Here is a 26,082-nt window from a genome sequence, read left to right as displayed (position 1 = left end):
CCCTTTGCGCTGCTAAGAGAAGGCAGATCTTAAGAACTAGAAATCTGACGAGATCACGCTGCTGGAGCCGCTTAACACGGTCTGCATTGATTGGACACTGACAGAACGGATCAGGTTCACGCCCCTTTGACACTGGGCCGTGGAGACCGCCCAGTTGTCAATCTATTCATTAATTAACATACTGGGCGTCAAAAATAACTGGGGTCCTATCAAAACATGTGCTCTGAAATTCGGTCAGGAAGGGGATAAGGTATGCTGCTAATTTTATTTATTTGGGGATGTGACAGGTCCTCTTTAAAGGGATTGTCCAGGGCTTTCAATTGGTGACTTATCCTTAGGTAAGGCTATTAATGTATGATTATGGGGGTCCTTGGGAATCAGCAAAATGAAGGGGCACAGCACCATACATAAAGGTGTTGCTGTGCATGGTACTGCAGCTCAGCCCATTCAAGTAAACAGGGCTGAGTTGCAGTACCAGTCACAGCCAAAATCGTATGTATGGCACTGTACCTGGATAAACACTATAGGGGGCGCGGCGCTCCATTGATTTTCGGATCAGTGGAGGTCGCAGGGGACGGACCCCACCATTCATACATTAATATCACCATGTAATATAGGAATGTTTACCGTTTCTTTGATGGAATAACAATCTCCGATATCCATTGATAATATGATGAACAGAATTATAAATGGAGTACACGGACATGCCGGATCTATTCACTAATCCATACTTCAAAATGTGGAGTAAGCCGAATATTACCTGCAACATCTCCCTGGTGCACATGAGTTCCTGCACCGTCACAAAATAGTCATAGAGGTCTGCAAGGTCCCCGGAGCATTCAATGTCCCCCATATCGCCCAGAGTCTTGGTGAGGACCTTTATACGTTGTTCATGGGACTGTAAAATGAATTAAAATTTTTTATTAACATCTAAATCCATGTTCCCCAACCTCTGCTACTCCAGCCGTTGTAAAACTACAACTCCCATCATGCCCCGACAGCCGCAGGGTCTTTTAAGGGGTTGTTTGTCATTCGATCGCACCCGTCATTCTGTAGATTAGAGGCGCTCACCTTGCTATCTTTTTGGGTTCGGGCTTCAGCAAAACTCCTTTTCATCATGTCCTCTACTCTCAAAGCCTCAACACGGAGGAGATTCAGGATCATGGAGTATGTGAGACGGAACTGGGAATGCAGCTGGGTGGGCTTCCCCTGGACGGGAGGAGAAAATGAAGAATTAGAGGGGTGCAAATTGTTTTGCTAAGAAACACACAATAAGGTTAAAGGTGCGGGTGGACTCTTCCTCCTGTGATGTTTGCCCTTACTTGGGTGTAGTTCGCTGCTGCCACACATCCCATAACGCCGGGAATAGCCCTTTGAGCCATATTTATCTCTCTATCTATCTATCTCATATCTATCTATCTATCTCATATCTATCTATCTATCTCATATCTGTCTATCTATCTATCTCATATCTGTCTATCTATCTATCTATCTCATATCTATCTATCTAATATCTATCTATCTATCTATCTCATATCTATCTATCTATCTATCTATCTCATATCTATCTATCTATCTCATATCTATCTATCTATCTCATATCTATCTATCTATCTATCTATCTATCTGTCTATCTATCTATCTCATATCTATCTATCTGTCTATCTATCTATCTCATATCTATCTATCTCATATCTGTCTATCTATCTATCTATCTATCTATCTATCTATCTCATATCTATCTATCTATCTATCTATCTATCTCATATCTATCTATCTATCTATCTCTCTATCTATCTATCTATCTATCTATCTATCTATCTATCTCTCATATCTATCTATCTATCTATCTATCTATCTATCTATCTCTCATATCTATCTATCTATCTATCTATCTATCTATCTATCTATCTATCTATCTATCTATCTATCTATCTATCTATCTATCTATCTATCTATCTATCTATCTCTCATATCTATCTCTCATATCTATCTATTGATCTATTATATCTAATATCTATATCATATGTTTCTGTCTGACCACCAGTTTTAAAGACAACCAGCCCAGATGCCATCATTTTGCTGGCTTTAATTCTCCATCTCCCCATTCTCACCATCATCATCTTGTGCAGATCACTCATCTCGGGCACATCTGATTTACACAATATTATCACCATCCCAGTGTTATCCAGTCCTCGTCGCCCGGCGCGTCCAGCCATCTGTATATATTCTCCTATATGAAGATTGGCAGTTACTTTATCACATCACATGGAAACTATGCTTAAAGAGGTTATACGGAAGTTGTAAAAATTTTCAGGACAGCAGGGGAGGGTATAAAATCATACACCAACAGGTACTTACTCTCTGAAACACCCCCCCCCCCATCAGCGTTGACACCCTGTTTGCCGCTGCTCCGGTCCTGGAAGCTGCGGTCACGTTTAGTTTATCGGTCCCATGCCACTGCAGACAATTGCTGGCCTCAGTGGTGATGCTGCCATGGACGGCACGTGACCACAGCCGGAGCTTTTGGGACAGTAGCGGTGGCGAATGGAGTGCCCGTGCTGGAGTAGCGGGGGCTTCAAAGGGCGAGTACCTGTTGTTGTGTTATTTTATTCCCTCCCGGGAAACTCCTTTAAAAGGAGGTGCTTTATAGAATCAGTGTTCCCCAAACAATGAACACAATCCTAGAGCGACTATTATAGGAGTTGTCCCAAGATTAAATGTTGTCCCCTAACCACAGGATAGGTGATAACATGCTGGTCGGTGGGGGTCTGACCGTGGGATCCTGTTCCTTTGAATGAATGGAGGGGCAGGTCGTGCTTGCGCCCTGCTGCTCCATTCATTCTTTATGGCACCGCCAGAGATAATCGAGCACTGTACTCCGCTACCTCCGGCAGTCCCGCAGACAGTGAGCATGCTTGACCTGCCGCTCCATTCATTCTTTATGGCACCGCCAGAGATAATCGAGCACTGTACTCCGCTACCTCCGGCAGTCCCGCAGACAGTGAGCATGCTTGACCTGCCGCTCCATTCATTCTTTATGGCACCGCCAGAGATAATCGAGCACTGTACTCCGCTACCTCCGGCAGTCCCGCAGACAGTGAGCATGCTTGACCTGCCGCTCCATTCATTCTTTATGGCACCGCCAGAGATAATCGAGCACTGTACTCCGCTACCTCCGGCAGTCCCGCAGACAGTGAATGGAGAGGCAGTGAGCATGCTTGACCTGCCGCTCCATTCATTCGGAGGAACGGGACCCTCGTTCTCGTGATCAGCATGTTATCACCTATTCTGTGGTTAGGAGACAACTCTTAACCATGGGACTACCCCTTTAAGTGATTTTAATTATTCACCTCAGTAAATGATAGCAGGAAGCGGATGTCACATACCAGGAGTCAGGTCTCTGAAGTTGGTACCATCATGTTTTCTGATTGAATCAAACACCACAGTACGAGCTGGCATGTTAACCCCCATAGCAAATGTCTCGGTGGCAAACAGGATCTGAGGATCACACAAGAGGAACCGTTATTCTGCAAACAAACCTCAAAAACCACTGGAGCTGCTACTCAAGTGCGGGGGAGATTTATCATCCGTAAAGTAAGGCGCGTGAATTCACAAGACCGTGAAAATTGTGACAAATTTATCAAAGTGGTGAATGTGGCATAATAAATTTGCACAACTTGCCAGCAATCTTAGGCACCTTTCTCTTCCTTACACCCCCTTATGGCTGACGTACATATACACCAATATTTTGAGCCAAATAAAGGCTCTAAAAATGTTAACATAAAAAAGTGCACGCCACGTACTCCGCTTTTTTCAGCGAAGTTTGAAAAAAATTCTTAGTTAATCTCTCCCATTGAGCTTTGAAGACACAACTCGTAATGAAGACAGAAGAGATTATTTTCTAGCGGACCCGGTCCATTCATAAATTACTCGGGCGGCCATTTTTTTTTTATACCCGGCATGCAACCCTGCAGGTGCCTGCGGGTGGAGGAAGTGTATAGCCATGTATATCTCCCCCTGGGAGCCGCACCAGGCTTTCATATTACAGAGGTTGTGTGTAAAAAGAAACCCCCTTTAATCATTGTATAATGAAAGGTTTTGCAACTTTCCGATATACTTTGTCTTTCAATTTCTCCCCATTTTCAAGATCCCTGCTTACTGCCAGTGAATATGTTTTTGTTTGCCCCCAGAAGCTGGAAACCTGTACAGACCTAATACACACCACATCGGATGAGTTTGTCACAATGTATCAGAGTAGGAAATTTTCTGTGCGATTACAAAGAAGCAGCAGCGCAAGTCTTAATCTTGTGTTCACTGACATCAAGCAGAGATCTTTAAAATGGAGAGGAATTGAACATGCTATCCAATCTAGCTGTAATATGCAAGGGCCAAACACTGACCTTGACAAGTCCACGGCTGAATAACATCTCCACGACTTCCTTCAGGATGGGCAGGATGCCACTGTGATGGATCCCGATCCCTCTCTTCAAGAGGTCCAGCATATGTAGTACCTGCCAACATCATATACAGATCATTTATCTCACATAGCATGCAGGGAATTATAGTACCTCAGTACCGCCGGACTACAAATAGGTGTCATCAGGATCCATAGACGCTGAGACAGTACAAACCTGCGGCAGCTGGCGATCGCCACCACGCAGACGGCTTAGGCATTTGTTGTAGTACGTCTGGATTTCGCTCTTTTCGGACGCCGTACACAAGTCAATGGTGGTCAGAGCGCCAGCATTCTGCTCACACCGAGAACGGGAGAAGGTGAAAACCACAACAGGTAGAGCGTCCCTCTGCCGCAGAGACTGAACGAGAGACAGCCAAGTGCCCTTATCCTGCAGGAACAGATGTCGCCATTAGCGCAGGCGCCCATATTGTATCAGTAACCAGAAAATATTGTATTTTTCGGACTATAAGACGCAGGTTTTAGACAACAGAAAATAGGAAAAAAAAATAATATTTTACTTCTTTTACAAAGAAAAAACTATTGGTTAAAAAAAAAATATTTGTTCGGTTTTACCACATTCTGAGAGCCATAACTTCTATTTTTCCATCGTTTGAGCGGCGTGAGGGCTTAGTTTTTGCGAGACAAGCTGTCGTTTTTATTAGCACCAAGACCAATAGAGACAGCGGCGCTGTCATTGAGCGCTGTGTAGAAGAGATCAGAGAAGCTAAAAGCCGCGAAAGGTGCCTCTATCTTCTCCTCAGGGTCCACAGCAGTCACTGACAGCCGGAGACCCGACATTCAGATGCCTGATCGCTCGGGAAGCAAGCCAAAACCAGCGCCGTAAATAGTCTATGGCGCGGATTTTAAGGACCCTGACCGCCGGACGTAAATACACAGCCAGCGGTCGGGAACCGGTTAATACAGAGTTCCAAATCCCTTGCATAGACATAAATTATAATATAATTCTGGCCGCCTGCAGCCACCACTAGAGGGAGCTCATCGTATACTATTTATACATTGAACTCCATAATAAACCAGTATGCTGTAAGCTCCTAAGCTCCCCCTAGTGGTGGCTGCAGGCAACCCGAACGATATCATCTCACTGTGTTTATTTGGAATTATAAGGGAATTTGGATCAGAAAAACGGAGGTCCAACTGCTGTAAAGATATATTATTAAATTACTCAGCGCAGAAGGTTAGACCTAAAAATAATGTGGTATTAAAAGATGGAAGTTCACTTTAAAAAGGCATGGCCTTTCAGCGACAATTTAGTGTTTCTACATAAAAGTTGAATTATACATTGAAACATTTCTAATACGGATTCTGAGTTACCACATGTATTATAGTCCAGAGCTGCATTCACAATTCTGCCGGTTACTATGGAAAACAGCCGACACGTTTGTTGTCAGACACTCCTCTAACACCTTAGATTAGTTTTTCCTACATGAGTTTTCTGTAAAGTGTCTTGTGTAAAGCTCTGAGCAGTCATTGAGCAAGCAGGGGATGCCAGGACGTTTCATTTCTGTAGGATGCAGAATTGGGACTGCAGCTGTAGGTTATGATACAGGCTGTAACTCAGGGACAATATTTGTTGGTGGATCCCAGTCTTTTTATCAGGATCCGGCAACAATTGCATAAATGTAAGGACACATCTGATCCTACTGATTTCCAATAGATCAGCGGCACTAGTGGCATTGTCTGCTGCTTATCTCCCTCCTTAGAAATTCTTCACCCATCCTGGTCACTGTTTCAGTGATCTCTCCCACAACTCTTATGTCACTTACATGTCCGGCTCCACCTCCATGTGGGTGTTTGGCGCCAAATGTCTGCGAGTACTTCGATGACCGCTCCTTCTTTGCTTCCACTGCAGAATAATATCTATAGAGATAGAGGAGATTGCCTTTTATATTAGGAAGGTCTCAGTATGGACATCATCATTATTTTCTACAGTGATGCTTCAGTCTAGCTATTTAATTACAAAATTGTATAATGCGCAATATCCAAATATAAAACCTGATAACAAGCCTTCCGGGTGTCAGGTAAATAAGATTCTCACGTTCTACCTGGTATGTGACTTACACAGAATACAAGCACCATTAACAGCAGCCTGTACTCAATGAAAACGCAGTTTAAAGAATACAGGCTGCAGTACAAAGCAAGAGACTAGTGAATGAGGCTGAGCTGCAATACCACAAACAACCAGTGGATAGAAGTGGCACCGTTTTAGGAAGAAAGCAGCCATCTTTCCAAATTCTGGACAACCCCTTTAAATCAAGGTCAGCCGTGTTGTGTTCTTTCACATAAATTACTTTATTAGGCCTCATCATTGACACACAGTGCCGGCAGCCACCTTGAAGGATGGAGAAATATTTGCTTTAGGAGCTTACAGCGAAAGGGTCCCCTCTGTGCTGTCCAAAAATGACTGCCGCACTTCTTAGATTATGAGTCTGAGACACTCCCACGGTTTTCTAATTGGCCAGAACTGCTCACGTGGGCAGTTCTGTCCAATCGGTGAATAGAGGGAGTGTTTTTGACGGAGTCGGAGAAGTGATGTGGCCATTTTTAAAAACAACACAGATGGGACCCTAAAACGACGGATCCACAGCATAGGTGGGGAGAAGGGGCACCAGGTAATATTACTCCATATACCCCATCGCATTTATATTTTTTTCCAGATAATGGAGGGTCGCTTTAAGCCCAAAATTCATGTATTGGGTACAAAGCCCCTAATATCTCCATGTAGTATAGACCGATGCCTGCACCTAAAACACAGTGGTTGATGGTTCCGGATCTTACCCCTTGGTTTGGAAGACTCCAGTGGCATCTTGCAGCAGAAAAAACTGATTCAGTGTCTTCTGACTGTTTCCCGTGTACAGATAATGTTCTAATGGGACCGGCCTCTTTGTCGTGCTGATCACATAAATTTTCTTCTTCTTAATTCTCCTGTAAGATTTTATTACAGAGCAGCAATTAAAATAAATGAATGAAAATAACAAACGGGAATTTCATTACAATAAATCAGTATTCGGCATGATCTTGGTTACACCCATGAACACCAGTAATGGTGCTGCCCATAGGGGTGGTCACCCAGCTCTCCACAGACTCGGAATAGCATATAAATGTGCAATGTTCATGGTTATGCTACTGAGGGTCTGTCCATCCCCATAAATGCTGTAATGACTAACATTAGAAGTTGTCTGCTGCCATTGAAAGACACCAAAAGAACGAAGAAATGGCTGAATAGAGGATTTAAAGGGGTCGTCTGGTTTTGAAAACCCATTTTTAAATATTCTATGTTAATAGGGGAGTCCACCATACAGGACCCTCATCTATTATCCGGAGCGGGGAGTGTCCCTTGCGGTGGGGGAACCCGCATGTCCTTATATTACACAGACAGCCCATTGATTTCAATGAGTACTGTGTAATACTTCATTTCCCCTGAGGTGGCGCTCCAGGGGATTTGAACACTTGCTGCAGAATTCCTCTACAGTTGGTGCACCCTGTGATCAGATAATCGCTGGAAGATCCTTTGAACAATAAAGGATTTTGAGGACATGAACTGTTTATTTTGCTGCTTTGCATTTGGGCAGTCATAAAAAAAAAATCTTTTTTGGTCAACGTAGCCAAGCAAGGACTTGTTATTTCCGGATCGAGTTATAATTTATGTAGGTACAATCTTTGGTACATATACATGCGCTTTTTTAAAAAAATATTTTTATATGGAAGAAATGCAGAGAAAAAAAACCAAAACAATTCCGCTGCAGTTTTAATGCCATATACCGAATTTATACATTTTTTTGTACTGGTTGTTACAGTTGTGTATATTATTTTATGTCTTAGGACTTATAGTTGATGCATTTTATATATTGTAAAAAAAAAATGCGCGTTTGTATGTTTTTTCATAGATTTTTTTTTTTTCACATTGGTAGAAAAATTGACATTGTTTTTTATTTTATTTTAACTACAATGTACTGGGATTTTCCTAAAGGCCCATATTGTATTACAGGGATTTCTCGAATTTCACTGCACACAGAGGGTTAAATGACGGGGATCAGAAGCGGGTTACAGCCATTGCTCGCTCCTGATCATACGGGCAATGTAGCAGTGCCCAAGCGATCAGAATGACGAGTATGTTTGCCATGATCTGGCTAATGCCTGCCGCTTCCATACTCGCCATGTGTGGGCAAGCGGTTAAGGACGTCACACCGGAGAAAGGAGAGACATAAATATTATAGGTCACCACAAATATAATTCTGCTAGTAAATGACTCACCCAATCCAATCTGCAAACTCCACGGTGTTGGGGACGGTGGCGCTCAGCAGAATGATATTCACATGGTCAGGTAGCATTATGAGAACCTCTTCCCAAACAACACCACGCTAGGAGGGGGAGGGGATATAAATAGGGTTAATAAGGTTGTGAGAGGGGCTCACTTCGGTACGATTACAATAATGAACACGTACCTCAGCGTCATTAATATAATGAACCTCATCAAAGACGACCCATTCTAGGTCCCGGATAACATCGGAGCCATTATACAGCATTGACCTGGGAAGATGAAGAGGAGACCGTCAGAAAGCAGGCTCTAGAGGAGAAACTTCTTTACATACGTCCATCATTTTACATATAGAATTCCTCCTTGAGCAACTTTGTAACTACATTGCTTACTTGTCGATCCTCTGTTTCTGCATTCACCATGCTGCAGGCTTCAGAGCTGAAATCTCCCATCATTCCTTACTGGTTCAATGTCCGATTTGTCTATTGAGAAGTGCAGTCTTTACACCAGGCCCTGAGCAGTAATCTGATGTAGAATAAACTAACCCTTCTGCTGCATTTTAGGAGCTCAGCTAAACTGTTAGGGTATGTTCACACGGCGGGGGTCCGTAACGGCTGAAATTACGGGGATGTTTCAGCCTGAAAACATCCCCGTAATTTCAGCCGTACCGGCATGTGCAGGCGCTTGAACGCCGCGTCAATTACGGCCGTAATTAGCGCTGCTATTCATTGGAGTCAATGAATAGCGGCTCCAATTACGGCCAAAGAAGTGACAGGTCACTTCTTCTACGCGGGCGTCTATTTACGCGCCGTCATTTGACAGCGGCGCGTAAATATACGCCTCGTGTGAACAGACAAACGTCTGCCCATTGCTTTCAATGGGCAGATGTTTGTCAGCGCTATTGAGGCGCTATTTTCAGACGTAATTCGGGGCAAAAACGCCCGAATTACGTCCGTAAATAGGCCGTGTGAACATACCCTTAGAGTTTTGATCTGTTGTCTGTCAACAAGCTTGCTGACTGTTTCCAATGACAACCAACAGAACGGTGAATATAGCTTTGGTCTATGGCACCGGCTGTAACAAGTAATGCATTGTGTTTGTAAGGGCAGTTTTTCAAAGTGGTAAATCAACTTTTTATCGTATCGTGAATTGATCTGATTAACTTTATATAAACTGTAAAATGATGTGGAAAGGTGAACCTACATTGTATTCATAAGGTTCATGGCTTCTCTGAGAAGGTACAGAAATGACTAGACCTCGATTAGACGAGGACAGACATCTCAGTCAAGTCACGGTAAAAAAAAAGTACAACTCCCAGCATGGTCTGACGATTGATCATCACCAGTCTTCTATATATACTGTGCCACGCACACAAAGGCCCCAGAGATGAATTGTGCCCCTCTATGTGCCCCCAGACATACACTATATTGCCATCTGTGTCCAATATACCGTGAAGACCAGAGCCAGACTCATACCTCAAAATGAATTCAGACCCTAAACTACACACCAAAATGAATCCGGACCCAAACGGACACTGGCAGGTGTTAAGACGTTCTAAGTAGTGGCTCCCGGAGGCAAAGAGGACCCTGGAGCGAGGAGCGGTAAGTTATACCGGCCATTATTTATTGGATCTAATCCAATAGATAACATCCGGTGCGGAGCCCCCTTAAGTGGATCCGGAAAGGGGAATAAGCCACTGCCAGAATGTCTGTCATTGGCTTCTCTGCCATGGCAACAATCGGCCATTTTGAAATCCAACAAACCTGATCCCAAAAGCCTAGTGGCCCTCATGCTCGTAAGACTATTGGCCGATTTGCCAAAACGTGTATAGCGCCAGCTTTACTCTTGGAAAGGTTGAGTTTGAGATACGGAGAAGACGTACCGGCCGACACAGCCGACAGTCATACAATATGTGCAGATACCTTAAGATCTCTGTCGTCATGATTAGACACGATGCGCCGGTGTAAAGCTGAACATCTCCGGTGATCAGACCGACATCTCCAAATGTGATTTTAAAATCTCTGAATTTCTGATTGGACAAAGCCTTGATGGGGGAGGTGTATATAGATCTAGGGCATAAGATATGTACGAACAGTTACGGCAAACAGTCCAGGTATTTTTAGGCAGACAGACAGGGGGCAGTATAGAGGACACATTATATACAACAAGACACACCTGGTCATGTGCTTGAGAGATAAAGCTATAGCGTATTCAGCCACCACCGTCTTCCCGGCAGATGTATGTGCAGCGATGAAGACGGAGGAGCCGGCCTCCAGGCACTGTATGGCTTTCTTCTGAAAGTTGTCCAGCTCAAACGGATGCTGCGAGGACAGTCACGTTGTATCATAATGAAGATGGTATCCGGTTATGATACAAAATACACAACATTTACTTCTTACCTTGAAGGCCAGCTCCGGGATCCGCTTATAGAAGTCATGCACGGGGGAAAGGCTGTCCAGCGGGGCCGCCCACTGCTCCTGGTGGGCATCTGGTGGAGGGGAGGTCGGTGGAGGCGGAGGAACAATGCTCGAGACCGTCTGAGAGAAAAGAAGAGGAGTGGTGAAAAGCAAAGGTAATGATTCCCATACAAGTCTATCAATAATAAATGTTATATATAGCGCCAACATATTCAGCAGCGCTCTACAATTGTGTATCTATTTCTCTCTCATAATTATCTAATATTTTTCTATCTACTGTAGATCTCTCTCATATCTCTATCTAGTACCTATCCATATAATTTTTATCTCTCAATCTAATATCTATCTGTGTATCTATTCATCTAATATCTATCTCTCTATTATCTATCTAATATCTGTCTGTCTGTCTAATATCCCACATGTATATTTCTATCTAATGTGTACACATATATCAATCTAAAATGTATCTATATCTCTCATGTCTATCTATCAATCTAAAATCTGTCAATAAAATATCTGTATTTATCTCCTACCTATCTCGATCTCTCTGCTGTGGTGCATTGTGAGAGATGTAGTGTCTATACCAGACACAATACCTTTGATTAAATGTAAAAAAATGCATTACATCAGAGTGCAGTGCATTATAGGAGCTCAGCTAAGCAGAATTATGAATGCAGCTCTGGAGTATGAAACATACTAGAACTTAAAACAAACATTATTACAATGAATCAGCATTATATGTACAGGACACTATACAATGATGTTGTTTGATAGATCTGGAGATCGGGGGACAGACATTTCCCCGTGCCTCCTCCCGTTGTTACCTCCACTCCCAGTTCTTCCAGGCTGCTGCTCCTTGGGAGACTTTCTGTCTTCGTTCCCTTATCCTTCTCTTTGGCTTTCACATCATCTTCATCCTCACTCGAGTCTCCCAATCTGAAATCTTCCAGAGATCCCAGCAAGCTGGCAAAGGGAAGGACCCCTGGAGGCTGTGAGCCGCCTGTCCCCAGAGGGTAGATTGAATTGCATCCAAAATTTCAGATCTTTTCTCTTAAAGTGCACACGTCAATTATTGGTACGAGCCCTCATTATGTTCTTAGCACTTCTATGGCCCTTTTAATTAACTAGCGATCACAGTACAAGTAAATATTACATCCACTATACAGGAATCCGTTATTGCCCTGGTGACACACACCCTCACTCCATCTGATTCTGGGAAAGCTGGATGACATCTCCTATGAAAGCTGTAATAGCAGCCATAATAGTGGTCACCCAGCTTTTCCAGAATCAGATAGAACTATAAAAATGCTGAGACTCACAGACTATCCATGAGGAGGGTTTGATATACGGTGAATGCTTGTTATCAGATCGTCAATGTATAAAGTAAGAAATATGAAAGTTACCCGGCTGCTTGAAGTTCACTCCTTGTTTCCATCCGGGGGGCACGGTAAGTAGATCTATTAAGGGAAAGAGACAATATTCAGCACATTCTCAAGAATTATCTCTTTATGAACATCGTTTTTCCTCATTTATCATCATCATATCCACAATACAAGACTTCATAGTCACTGAATACAGAATCATCTCAGAAGAAATGCTGGGACCCCCCATGACGACGTATTCCCGGGGGGGGGGGGGACGACCTCTCAGCAAGAGGTTACTTTACTCACATTAAAGGGGGTGTCTGGTTTAGAAAACCTATATTTTCATACCCTATCAAAGCATTTAGAGTTTATGGGTCATTCATTCAAGACTGAAGCAGAGAGCGGCCACAAAGAACATCCTCTCTCTGGAGGACCCAGAATTACACGGACGGCCCACTGATTCCAATGGTCACCTTGTAATTCTTCTTTTCCCCTGCGGTGGCGCTGAAGTGGAATTGCACACTGGCTGCTAGGTTCCTCCGTAGTTTATAACCGATCACATGGGGTCCCAGCAACTGGACACCGTGTGATCAGCTTATATTCAGAGGACCCTTATAACAAAAAGGGATTGTTGAAAGCAGACAACGCATTTAAAAGAAGGCACATGGAAAGAGGTTGTCCAAAGGGGACATTTCCTTTGTCTTATGAAGACAACAGCTTTTAAAAAAGAAGCTGTAGCAGCAATCAGTTGATCGCCGCAGGTCCGGCTATTTTTGACCCCCGACCATCAGTTGTTTTTGCCGGGGAAGCTGCGGCAAGCCAAAGATTTCCACTGCAGTGGCCGCTGCTGGGTAAATGAAGCATTACATGCCAACCATTCAAACGAATGGCCGTCCATGTAGCGAAAGTACACGCCTGTTCCAAGCGGACCCCCTCACAAAGAAGCTATTAAGGGGTTTTCTGGTTTTATGTAAATTAAAGGGGTTCTCCAGACAACAAAAATTGATGGCCTATCAATAGCTGATCGGTCGAGGTCCGGCTCCCGGGACCCCCGCCGATCAGCTGTTTTGAAGGGGGTGCAGCGCTCATACGAGTGGTGCTTCACCTTCATTTCTTCTTGTTCACTGTGAATCTTTGACACGCATGAAGCGGCGATTCACAGGTATTGCAGCCTCGTCTTATTCACTTCAATGGGAGAAAAGGCTGCAATACCTGTAAATCGCCACTAAATGCGTGTCGAAGATTCACAGTGAGCAAGAAGAAATTAAGGGGAAGCAGCGCTCGTACGAATGCTGCACCCCCTTCAAAACTGCTGATCGGCGGGGTCCCGAGAGTCGGACCCATCAGCTATTGATGGCCTATCCTGAGAATAGGCCATCAATTTTTACTGACTGGAAAAACCCCCTTTAAACCTAATTACTATGTGATGAAGAGTTATGAAATTTCTAATACACCTTGCGGGGAATTTGCGCCAGTATTTTGGTGTAAAAATGATGGTGCGCTCCATATTTGTGCTATAATTTGCAACTTTTCCCTCTCGCCAATTTTGAAAAGTAGCAATAAAAGTGGTCAGGGTATAGCAGAGAGACGTGGCCTTCAGAGGTCAAAAAAATATATTTATTACGTTTAAAGCCAGAAAGTGCCGCAATAAGAAGCGCAAATATACGCCTAGATTTCATTTTCTGGCTTTAGCACAAGATGCACCAACTTCATTAAGGGGGTGTATTTATCTTGATCATTTTGCCCCGATTACCTCCAATGCGCGTACAAAAAATGCCAGTCTTAATATATCCCCTCCCTTGTGTTTCAATTCATCACCAATTTAAAGATCTCTGCTTGCTGTCAGTGAATGTACACTTTCTTGTTTACATCCAAAGGCTGAGAACCGGTACAGGCCTAATACTTCTCACAGCTGAGGTTTTGCTACCATTGTATCCAGTCTAGATAATACTCTGTGAGCTAAACACAATGTATCAGTCTGGAGTCCAGGCTGTTTAGCTCACAGGGGCTGTTACAATGTTCTATGGGGGCAGGGATTTTTCTGGACCTTTTCTTGACATGAATGTGTGTGGGGGATATAAGACAAGAGATTGCACCTTTCTCAAAGTCCAGCGCTTCTTCCTCATCCCCAGCCGCCTTTATCTGGTCTATGGTGGGTTCATCCATTCCCCCTGATGGAGTTAAGAAAACATTGGATAAAATGTAGAAAACAACAATACAATTGGCGTCTACGTGCGTTTCAGATAACTTACCGGGCCAAAAAGGAAAGTTGGAGGTGCTGCCCTTGATAGACTGTGACGGAGGTCCCGGGGGTCGCCGGAGAGAGAGCGAGTTCTGTGCAGAGAGGCCGCTGTGCCCAATGGTGTTCTGACAAGCGAGCGAGACGGACATCAAATGTTTAGTTACAACTTTCCATTAGAAAGTCAACAGTAAAAAGCGATATTATTCTGGGAAGTTGTTTAATTTGATATTCAGATTTGTCTTTCAGGACTCTGGGAAAGCTGGGTGACAACCAATAAGCCACAAATTAATCTATAACAGAGGTCGAGACACACACATTGTTTCCACCACTTCTCAATTAAGAAAAATCCACAGGATATGTTAGAAATAGATAAGAGTCCCAAACATATCGGTAGTACTGGGGTCCCTTGACCCCCACTCTGCCAGATGAGGTGGTCCAGCCACTCAAGTCTATTGGAGTTACATGAACAACCAATCACGCTTGCTAAGCCGTTTGCATCAGGGAACCCCCCGATGTCCGTATAGGTGGATGTTTCAGAGGTGGTTCCCCCACCGATCAGACATTTATGGCATATCCTGCGTATATGTTGCAAATAAACGTCTAAGGCGCTGTTCGCACTGGCTTCATGGTTTCCACTTTTACAGGATTTTTCTGGATATAATACTGCACATTATTCTGACTGTGCAAAAGTAACTGAAGCCTGATGCCATTTCCACAGCTGCATCCACATTTCTGCAGGCTTCAGAGCAGAAATCTCCAGACATTCCCAGCTGATTCAATACCTCATATAATGTAGTAAAAGCCTATCCCTGACTGTTTCCATAATTGCTTGATCTATTAGTACCTCACTGATCCCTCGGAGTTCCCCGGTTGCTGCATTTCGTTCCATGCTGAGTTCCGTCTGTGGGGCGCTGATATCCATATGATAAAGGGATCCAACATCCCTACTTCGAGGTAAAGACCTGAGAGAATAATAGGATACCAGGTCTGTAATAAACTGGTGGGAAAGCGTGAATAGGGAGGCGAAACTCCAACACACTTCTGTGACACAGTGTATAGTCCTGCACATATAGGAAATGTATAGCAAGTGTAGAATGACAGCGCCATCTAGTGGAGGGAGCACTGGAATAATGAGAATTACACTGCAGCCGGAACTGGACCATTGGTGCTCCATACAGGAGAAACAGGCCAACCTGACGCTATATATATATCTGTATATTGTAGACTATATCTTTATATTGTAGACTGTATATATATCTTTATATTGTAGACTGTATATATATCTGTATATTGTAGACTGTATATATATCTGTATATTGTAGACTGTATATATATCTGTATATTGTAGACTGTACATATCTGTATATTGTAGACTGTACATATCTGTATATTGTAGACTGTACATATCTGTATATTGTAGACTGTACATATCTGTATATTGTAGACTGTACATATCTGTATATTGTAGACTGTACATATCTGTATATTGTAGACTGTATATATATCTGTATATTGTAGACTGTATATATATCTGTATATTGTAGACTATATCTTTATATTGTAGACTGTACATATCTGTATATTGTAGACTGTGTGTATATATATATTATATATATCTGTATATTGTAGACTATATCTGTATATTGAAGACTGTACATATCTGTATATTGTAGACTGTGTATATATATATTATATATATCTGTATATTGTAGACTGTACATATCTGTATATTGTAGACTGTATATATATATATATTATATATATATATCTTTATATTGTAGACTGTATATATAGCTATATATTGAAGACTGTACATATCTGTATATTGTAGACTGTGTATATATATATATATATTATATATATATCTGTATATTGTAGACTGTACATATCTGTATATTGTAGACTGTGTGTATATATATATTATATATATCTGTATATTGTAGACTGTACATATCTGTATATTGTAGACTGTATATATATATATATATCTTTATATTGTAGACTGTATATATAGCTATATATTGAAGACTGTACATATCTGTATATTGTAGACTGTACATATCTGTATATTGTAGACTGTGTGTATATATATATTATATATATCTGTATATTGTAGACTATATCTTTATATTGTAGACTGTATATATAGCTATATATTGAAGACTGTACATATCTGTATATTGTAGACTTATTCAGCAGGTTACGTTCTACTAGATTTAGATGTATTAACAGCAGTCATACTTGTGTCATTGGGATCCAGTAGATCACATTTCTAGCAGTTACTTCTCTCACCTTTGACTTCTATCAAAGTCATGGATAGAAAGCCATCCTGGGTCATCAAGATATTTCTCAATTACATCGTAGGACAGATCCACTTCATATGGCGGCAAACCGTGAGGAACCTGGAACGGGAAGACGGGGACATGAAGGGGTCAGGACTGTTCATATTAAGGATAAAATGTCTTTCCCATTATGATGTATATGAAGCTGAATCATTGTACAATTGAATGTTCTGCAGCTTTCAAATATACTTTCTTTTTAAATTTCTCACTAATTCCAAGATTTCTGCTTGCTGTTGGTGAATGGAAACATCCCAAGTCTGAAATCCTGTACAGCCCTAACATTTTCACAGATGAGAGTTTGCTACAAAGGTATCCAGGCAGGATAATCCTCTGTGAGATGAATGCATCAGAAGCGCCAATATTCCTCCTGTCCAGATAGTTTGTTACAATGTATCAGTGCAGGTTTAGAGTCCAGGTTGTTGAGTTTACAGAGAATGATATAAAATGGATACAAGTTTAACAAATCCTCAGCTGTGAGAAGTATTAGATCTGTGTAGGTTTAAAGCCTCTGGGGTGTTCCCATTCACTGACAGCAGGCAGAGCTTTTAGAAATAGATAGGAACTGAAACATAAGGTATATTTGACAGTTGCATAACTTTATATTATACAATTATTAAGATTTATTTACGTAAAACTGGAAAAAATTGATGTCGTCCACAACGTTCGTCATCTCAATCCACCGCAGCCGTCGTCACATTGACATTAATGTTAGACGAAAACAGAGGCGGAAGATGAACGTCTTTCGCACAATTCAATGGGATCCGTGTGACTTGCGTTTCCATCCATCTTTTAGTGACAAATATCCATAGAAACACTTATTGGTGGACTGGGGTGAACAGGGTCTAAGGCCCTGTTCACACGGCATGTATTTGACGCGTATTTTGGCGAATTTTACTCGCCGAAATATGCGTAAAAAAATGCTTGATTAACCTTCCCATTCTCATCAATGGGAGGGCGCCCATTAGAACATACAACACGTTTTTTTTATTCCGAACGTATTTAAAATACGAGTTGCATAAAAAAAAGCGTCAGATCAAAATTGTGCCAAATGTTCCCATATTCAGTAGGAGTCTTAATTACGCGCCAAAAAACAGGCAGAAAGCGTGCACAAAACGCGTAAGAAACACCAAAAACGCCTCAATTTTAAAAAGCGGTTTACAAAAATGCTGGCGTATTTTAAACGTTTACACGTCGTATTTTTTGAGCGCGGTGTGAAAATGCCCTTAAAGATGGAATTTCCACCTTAAACATTTATGGCATATCCACAGGATTGTCTGATAGCTGCGGGATCCAGCGGGCTCAGCAGTTTCCGTAATTCCCATAGAAATCAATGGAGAAGACGCCTCTCCTTTCATTCTCCAACTGGAAGTGGCGGCTGCCTCACCACATGGGACAGGGGTCAGGGGTCAGGTGACCCCGTTTTAAGATAGGTGCGGGTCCCATAAATGTCTATGGTCAGGATACCCCATTAAACCCCCTTGGTTCTATAATAAACTTACTGTGGATAAGGGGAAGGTGGAGCCTTTAGGATCGGGAGGATCAGTGATCAGTTCCAATCTCCCAGCAATGCCGACTTCCAGTATAGACAGCGGGAGATCCAGTGGATCCACAAAAGAGAGATCTAGAGATAAAAAGTAAAAACGAAATGTAAACACCCCAGATAAATCCCTCCTGATTATGTGATTATTACGCTCAGGGAGAATTATTAAAACTGCTGCCAAGGAAAAGTGGTGCAGTCGCCCATAGCAACCAATCAGGAACAAGCTCTTATGTTTCAGAGGCCCTTTGAAAATGAAAGAAGCAATCTGATTGGTTTGCTACAATTGGATCCAGATGGAAAATCTTTGTTGCCAATCAAAATCCTTCATGAAGAGACAATGGATGGCTCTCCTACCACAACTCCCAGAAGACAATAGAGAGAATATATCAAAAGGTTAATGACAACTTTTCTGGCATAATAATAATAAGTATCACATTTTGGCGCATGCCATAGTTGCGTTAAAATGTGCAAATTTTAACACTACTTGCCACTCTCTGAAAGTGGCGAGAAAAGGGGCAAGGGGCGTGGCCTCCACCGGAACGACAGATTTACTATCATTTATGGCAGAAACTGGTGTCAATTGTGGTCAAAATCCACAGTTGCTCATAGCGGGCGTAAATTTGCATTATTTTTTTTTGCACGGACAGTCAAAATCATGCCAATTTTCCACCGACGTGATTGAGTTTAAGAAACCCCACCTATGAGTGACAGAGCCACATGAGATTGGCATCCTACAAAAGCTGGAGACAATGCGTAAAATTTATTAAGAGACACACGCCTCTTAATTAATTTGACGTATCTTTGGCCGCCCGTCCGACAAGGAAATAAATCTTCGCCGGCCAGGAGCTGGTGTAGATTTCCACCACAATTTACACTAGTTTCGGGCGTAAATTATAGTAACTGTATGGGGCCACAGGTGACCACTCCCCTTTCACTAAGCTCCACCCACTTTTTAAAGTGACGCGAGCAGGGGAAATGGAAATTTTTGCAACTTTGAGGCTGTTTACGACATTTCTATACCAGAAAACAGACATAGAAACATTGTTCACTCCCCCCGGAATCTTGATCCAGTATGCACTCTGCTTGTAATCTTACCTAGTTTACTCATAGTTGGGGTCTGGAGCTCATACGACACAAGGAAGGGTCTTCATCAGAGATCTTGAAGACAGCGAGGGATTGAAACACAAAATCTATTAGAAAGTTTCCGAACTTATACCGTGATTAAACTTTATTTAGTTTCCCTCATGTGCAACAGAGGTAGTCTGAAGTCGTGGCGTTGTCTGTTACCATGGTAACAATGTCATTCTGTGAGCGGCACGATGACTGTGTAAATAAAATGTCGTGAATGTTAAGAGGTATTCCAGCTACAAAGATACGTGATAAATGTAATATTAATGGGGGTCCTCACCGCAGTCGTGGCGTAAAAGGGGGGTCCCCCGTTTCAACAGTGGGGTCCCCAGCAGTCGGACCCCCACCGATCTAACATTTATCATCTAACCCGTGGGTAGTGGCTGGAGTGCCCCTTTAACTATGGAAAACAAGTCTTGGGGAGGGAAAGTTTTAATGAAGCTTCTTGTTACAAGGAATCACGGTCCTGATTTATTGAAAGCACATTTAGGGGTGATTGTTTAATGTTAAGTGACCCCTAATTCTATGCAGATACTTCATTTTTTTCATTGCATTTATGCATAAATATTATATGAATGGAAATCAATTAGAAATTATATACAGGGCCATATGTTCTCAGCTAAAATAAGGCAAAGATCTAAGCCATGAACATGCAGATAAATATTTAAATAAATATTTGTTAGTTACCATTCAAACGCCGGGAGATGCACTACAAAAGTCAGCACTTTACCAGTGTGTCAGTGAGAAGGGGAATGTAACATGGGTGAGAGACGGGACCCCGACGTCAGAGTATGGAGGAATTAAAAACAAAATCTTAAAATGTCTCCGATAAAAGGCCATTTTAAAGGAGCCAATTGCCTATAGGGCATAAAGTTTTAGCCATCACAAAATGGCCGCCGCACAAAAAAATATGACGAGGACACTTTGTTCTCTTGTAACTGAACGTAGAATGCAGTAGAAAAGCGCGACGGGCGGAAAGCGCTTCTATACTTTGACGTCATGACGCAGATGGATGGCGGAAGGGAATTGTTGACATCTAGACACAGTTGCCTAATGGTTGGCTGGGCTGTTGTTTAGGTGACTGATGAATTCTAGGTACGCGGAGGATGCTGTCTGCGGACACGGAGCTCTTCTACCGTCTAATCTCCTAGAATCTGAGAAATGCTGAAATGAGGGAATATTTATATTACTGAAAGCTCCTGCCTTCCTGTAATATTCTCTGCAGTATGAGCCAAAAACTCTCATTGCGGACCGCAATTACGGACCTGGCCGTTTCTATTGGCCGAGGACACCTTTCCGTATCGCTACGGATGGGTGTCCGTGCCGTAGAACCGTACCGGGAATTATGGAGTATGTCCTACTTTTTTATTTTTACGGGCCGTGCTCCCATATTTTGTATGGGAGCACAACACGAAAATGCGGCAGTTGGCGGCCGACCATGCCTGCAATCACGAGCCGTAATTATGGGCACGGCCGTGTGCATGAGGCCTAAGGTCCCATGCACACGAACATGCTTTTGCGGCCGCAATTCCCCCGGAAAGCCACGTGAGAATTGTGGCCCCATTCATTCCTATGGGCCCATGCACACGACCGTGTTTCCACAGGAGCCTGGACCGCAGAACGCGGCCGTAATAAGGCATGCCCGTTCTTTCAGGCTCATAGCAAATAATGCACGCGGCCGTGTGCACGGCCCTTGATTTGCGGGCGGCTCGCAGGTGTCACACCAAAAATCACGGCCGTGCACATGGCTAGGGTAGTGTGCATGAGGCCTAAGGGTGTACTGTATGACACTATATATGGGGAACTCTGAACGACACTGTATATAGGAGGACTCTGGGTGACACTATACGGGAACTCTGGACAACACTCTGTAAAGATGAGCTCTTAATGACACTGTATATAGGGGAACACTATATGGGGGAACTCAATGACGTTATATAAGTGAACTCTAAACAACACTATATGGGGAACTCTGGGTGGCACTGTAATTGGGGAAACTGTATGACACTGCATATAGGGGAACTCTGGATGAGACTGTATGCGATAACTGTATGACTATATGGGGCAACGCTGAGTGACAGTATATATGGGGGACCTCTGTATCACTCTGTATATGGGGGAACTCTGCATGATACTATTTATGGGGGAACTCTAAATGACTACATGGTGAACTCTGGATGACAGTATATGGGGGAACTCTTAATGATATTTGGGGGAACTCTATGACACTGTATATGGGGGAACTGAGAATGACACTATGGAGAAATATAAATTGAGTGTATTGACGTTATACGGGGGAAGGCTGGATGACACTGTATATGGTAGGACTCTAAATTACACTATATATGGGGGGACTTTGTAAAACACAGTATGGAGGGACGCTGGATGTCATATGGAAGAACTCTGAATGACGCTGTTTGTCACTGTGAGGTGATTCTGTCATAATTTAAGAGGGACCCGCACCTATATCGAGAACGGGGTCTCATGACCCCCGTTTCACCTGGTGTGGTGGCCGCCGGTCGCAGAATCCAGCCGGGGACTAGTGGAAAGAGGGTGGCACTTGCTCGTCTGTTTCCGGATCTGCCATTGAACAGAATGGAGAAAGCCGCGCGCACATTACTCTTTCTCCACTAGACCCGGTCTGGATTCTGCGGCCAACGGCTGCTGCACCAGGCGAAACGGGGGTACGGGAGACCCCCGTTCTCGATATAGGTGCGGGTCTCAGAGCTGGGACCCGCAATCTATCAGACATTTATGGCATATCCTGTGGATATGCCATAAATGTCTAAGATGGGTAAACTCCTTTAAGGGGACACCCTGGCTGGTGCTGATGAAGAGTGAACTCTGGATGTTCTGACCACACATACCACATCTCCTTTCTATTGTACATCCGTTCTAAAAAAAAAAAAGCCAAGTATGGCGTAACTCCATCCTCACTCTCAGAAATTTTACTTAAAACTGGAGAACTCCTGCCAGGGTGCCGATTAGGGGATATGGACCTCATAGATCTATTAGCCGGTGGGGAGAGCCACTGCAGATTGTATTACATCATGGTCATCTGCAGCTTCCCTCATTTATTCATATGCTCTATTGGAGAGGTCCCTTGCTCAGGACCCCCCCTACTGAAGAACTGTTGCAAGTTTCTCCCGACCTGTAGGACATAGTGCGACCATTTATTACAGGGTTGCCCATTCTTCTGAATAGGCGCCATGCCCACATCTCTGCTGTAACTGTTGATTTCGTATCCTATGACTGAGTCACCAGCGGGTCCTCATTTACTAAAGGTGGGACAACCCTTATAACGCCAACTGTGTAACTGTCCTCTCAGCTCCCAGGATGCACTGCTCTCCTATAAGGATAGACTATCAATTTTATATTTACGGATAAGTCTTTTAATGCCCTTATTATAGTCTGTGTGGTGGAAGTGAAAACTGCTGATGTCATCGGATCTCGACCAGCCTACCATTATGTGGTTTGTTTTTCATATTGTACTCGCAGGTCTTTTGGGGGCTTATTCTAAAGGGGTCCGCACGTCGTAATCGACAAACGGAAATGCCTCTCACAGCAGCCGTAGATTCTCGGAATAATCAAATCACGACCTATGTGATACACTGGGAATAGGTAAAGGGATTGTTGTGGTCCTCGCCACAGTTATATGTTGGACGTGAAGTTCCACGTTTGATTAACATTAATAGTAAACAAAGTAAAAGTTTGCATTTTGTAATACATTTTCATCACTCTTTTGCTGTTTTTACATATTTAATTCTTGCTATAGAAAAAAAAGTTGCCTGGAAACCATCAACAAGCAGGCTAGCTGCTGCTGACAGATCTCATTGTGGCTTTTAAGGGTTAATCTCCAGCCTGTGGCATTTTTTACATATCCACTGCATAGGTGATGAATGTTAGGTCAGTCGGGGGTCCAACGGCTGGGACCCCCATTGATCACCAGGACGGAAGACCCTGGTCCCCCCAGCCGCAAGACGGTGACTAGGCAGTGTTTGAATGGGTCAGATGCCCGGCATGCGTGGTGCCGCTTCATTCAAAGTTCATAGGGCTGACGGAAACAGCGCTAAGAGTTACCTATATGTAACCATATACGATCAATCCAGAATCATAGTAAATATCAACAGCAGCTTGTTGATAGTTTCCGGGCTGCAACAGGAAACGGGACATTTACGGACTATATAGTCAATCAAGGGTGGAGCATCGCATTAAAGGGCTATTCCCATCTCACGCACATGTTGGGCAGTTTATCCATAGCAACTAAACTTTCAGAGCAAGGCAGAGTTTATAGATAAAATCTATCCGGGTGGAGTTGCTCTTTAAGTTACTTTATATCATCGGTGTTGCCAGGAAAGTAATCCGATAGTTTACATTCAGCATGAACTGTTTGTGCAGTGGAACATTTTCTGTTGAAATTCTCTTTCTGGTTTATAGGTAAAGAGCAAAGGCCAGTGAGATAAGATGGTGGACACGTATGTAGGGAGCGCAGCAATGGTCAGTGGGAGGCTGTGATTCTAAACGCTACGGCCGGGGCTACACTGGCATTATCACCACACAACCTCAATGTTTTCTTCGCAAAAAGCCTTCAACAGGCAAACACTGAGGTTGAGGTGTTGCCATGATGAGTTTTTTTTGCCACGACTCGCGGGCGACCATGTAGACCAAGCCATTGTGGCCCCTGCAGGGGAAATCTAGGATAACTGTGATGTGATATTGCATTTCTCTTAGGTAGGGGTTGGAAACGTCAGGCCCACCGTGACTCAGGTCAGGTGACTGGACTGGCCCACACCCGGGCCGGTACGGCACGCATCGACCTCACTCAGACCGCTGCCGCCTCATTCACAGATAGTAAATGGCACTACTTGGCTCCATCTGTCCTCCTGCTCCTAAAATTTAGAAATTTAGCTGAGGCCTCATGTTAAGTTAGGACCTAAACGCATTTGCCGTGAGCTGCGACCTACTTGGACAATCTAAAACACGCCTAACCGCAGAGAAGCAGCTCCAGCCATCACATCAGGAGTGAGTTAATTAAATGTTTGACCAACTATAGCCAACTCATTTTTAAGTTGATCATTTTGTATGGCCCGCGAAAGATGTTATAAATATCCCCTTGGCTCTTGGCAGAAAAAATATTCTCCACCCCTGCTCTAAGGCTTGGGCTATATAGCCTCTTGAAGTCGCAATACAATAGGCCTCATTTATCAAAACTGTCTAACCGTAAAAATGGCCTTGTAACCCACAGCAACCAATCAGAGCTTCACTTTCATTTCTTCAGCTGCCTTGAAAAAATAATAGCCGTGCTTTGATTGGTTGCTATGGATAACAAGGACAGTTTTACTGTCAGACAGTTTTGATAAATGAGGCCCATGTAGACCGGGCCTTTAAAAAAATGGAACATGCCCTATTTTGGCCCGTTCTTAAGGTCACATGGCTCCCATAGGAATCTATGGGGCTGTGTAAAACACGCCCATCACTTGGATGCGATCTCAGTGACGCTCGTGCTTTCTTCCGCTCGCTCTCTCCTCACAGTGCGAGGTGCATCTGAGGCGGACGAGATGTTTTTTGCAGTAGGTAGTTCCACAGCCCCCTTGTAGATATCACACCCCGCCCCCCCCCCCATAGATGGCACCACCCCCCTGTAGATAGTGCCACCGTAGCTCCCTGTAGGAGCAGAATCCCTCTAATCCCCGGCCACAGCGTTGCCGAAGCTGTGGCCAGGGATTCCGCTCCAGGAGAAGTCCCTGGCGTCACTATCCATGTAAGGACAGTGACATCAGGGGCAACTCTTGAAAACGGATGTAAAACGGGTCAAATTCGGCCATTAAAAACGGAAACATAGCCCAGAATAGAAACAGAACGGATGCAAAATGGACTTTTTTTTAATGTCTGAGACTCTAACCCTGTCGTGTGAATAGAGACACCAGGGCCCGGTGTAGTTGCTTAGCAGCTTTAGTTGTCAATTCTTGTTCATTGAATGATCATTTATTAACCCCTTTCCGCACCATGACGAAACTGTACGTGATGGTGTGGGGGGAGAAGTATGGATTGAATTTATAGGCAAAGCCTGCTCCATATGCTGCAGGGGTCAGCTGTGTAATACAGCTGACACCTCGCACTAACGGCCGGGATCAGGACTTAACTCCAACCCCAACCGTTGAACAAATTAGTTTCAAAAAGTCGTTAGAAAAAGAAGGCCCCCCCCCCCCCCCAGGTCTGCCATCTTTCTTCTCCTATTAAGCCCTGCCTCTGAGCTGGTAAATAGAACAATACCCTGCAATATTAACCCCTTCAGGACCCAGCCACTTTTGGAC

General features: G+C 43.4%; 1 protein-coding gene across 1 annotated transcript in view; it reads right to left on the bottom strand.

The window, feature by feature from the left end:
* Positions 1-20,616, bottom strand: part of SKIC2 (SKI2 subunit of superkiller complex) — a 34,121-nt gene extending 13,505 nt beyond the window's left edge. The window contains exons 1-22 of the mRNA XM_075836422.1: positions 20,456-20,616; positions 19,736-19,798; positions 18,600-18,721; positions 17,051-17,160; positions 15,603-15,720; positions 14,769-14,883; positions 14,613-14,687; positions 12,556-12,609; positions 11,977-12,152; positions 11,135-11,272; positions 10,911-11,056; positions 10,658-10,804; positions 8,923-9,007; positions 8,732-8,838; positions 7,256-7,402; positions 6,244-6,337; positions 4,635-4,847; positions 4,404-4,514; positions 3,390-3,501; positions 2,115-2,233; positions 1,072-1,209; positions 761-898 (exon numbers count right to left, since the gene is read on the bottom strand). Coding sequence (XP_075692537.1) covers positions 761-898; positions 1,072-1,209; positions 2,115-2,233; positions 3,390-3,501; positions 4,404-4,514; positions 4,635-4,847; positions 6,244-6,337; positions 7,256-7,402; positions 8,732-8,838; positions 8,923-9,007; positions 10,658-10,804; positions 10,911-11,056; positions 11,135-11,272; positions 11,977-12,152; positions 12,556-12,609; positions 14,613-14,687; positions 14,769-14,883; positions 15,603-15,720; positions 17,051-17,160; positions 18,600-18,721; positions 19,736-19,748 — 2,478 coding nt within the window. The 5' untranslated portion in view covers positions 19,749-19,798; positions 20,456-20,616. The remainder of the gene's footprint in view (positions 1-760; positions 899-1,071; positions 1,210-2,114; positions 2,234-3,389; positions 3,502-4,403; positions 4,515-4,634; positions 4,848-6,243; positions 6,338-7,255; positions 7,403-8,731; positions 8,839-8,922; positions 9,008-10,657; positions 10,805-10,910; positions 11,057-11,134; positions 11,273-11,976; positions 12,153-12,555; positions 12,610-14,612; positions 14,688-14,768; positions 14,884-15,602; positions 15,721-17,050; positions 17,161-18,599; positions 18,722-19,735; positions 19,799-20,455) is intronic.
* Positions 20,617-26,082: the final 5,466 nt, after the last annotated feature.

This window comes from Rhinoderma darwinii, chromosome 8 (assembly GCF_050947455.1).
Source record: "Rhinoderma darwinii isolate aRhiDar2 chromosome 8, aRhiDar2.hap1, whole genome shotgun sequence".
Taxonomy (NCBI): Eukaryota; Metazoa; Chordata; class Amphibia; order Anura; family Rhinodermatidae; genus Rhinoderma; species Rhinoderma darwinii.
Note: the sequence above shows the minus strand (reverse complement) of the source record. Positions and strands in the feature narration are given on the sequence as shown.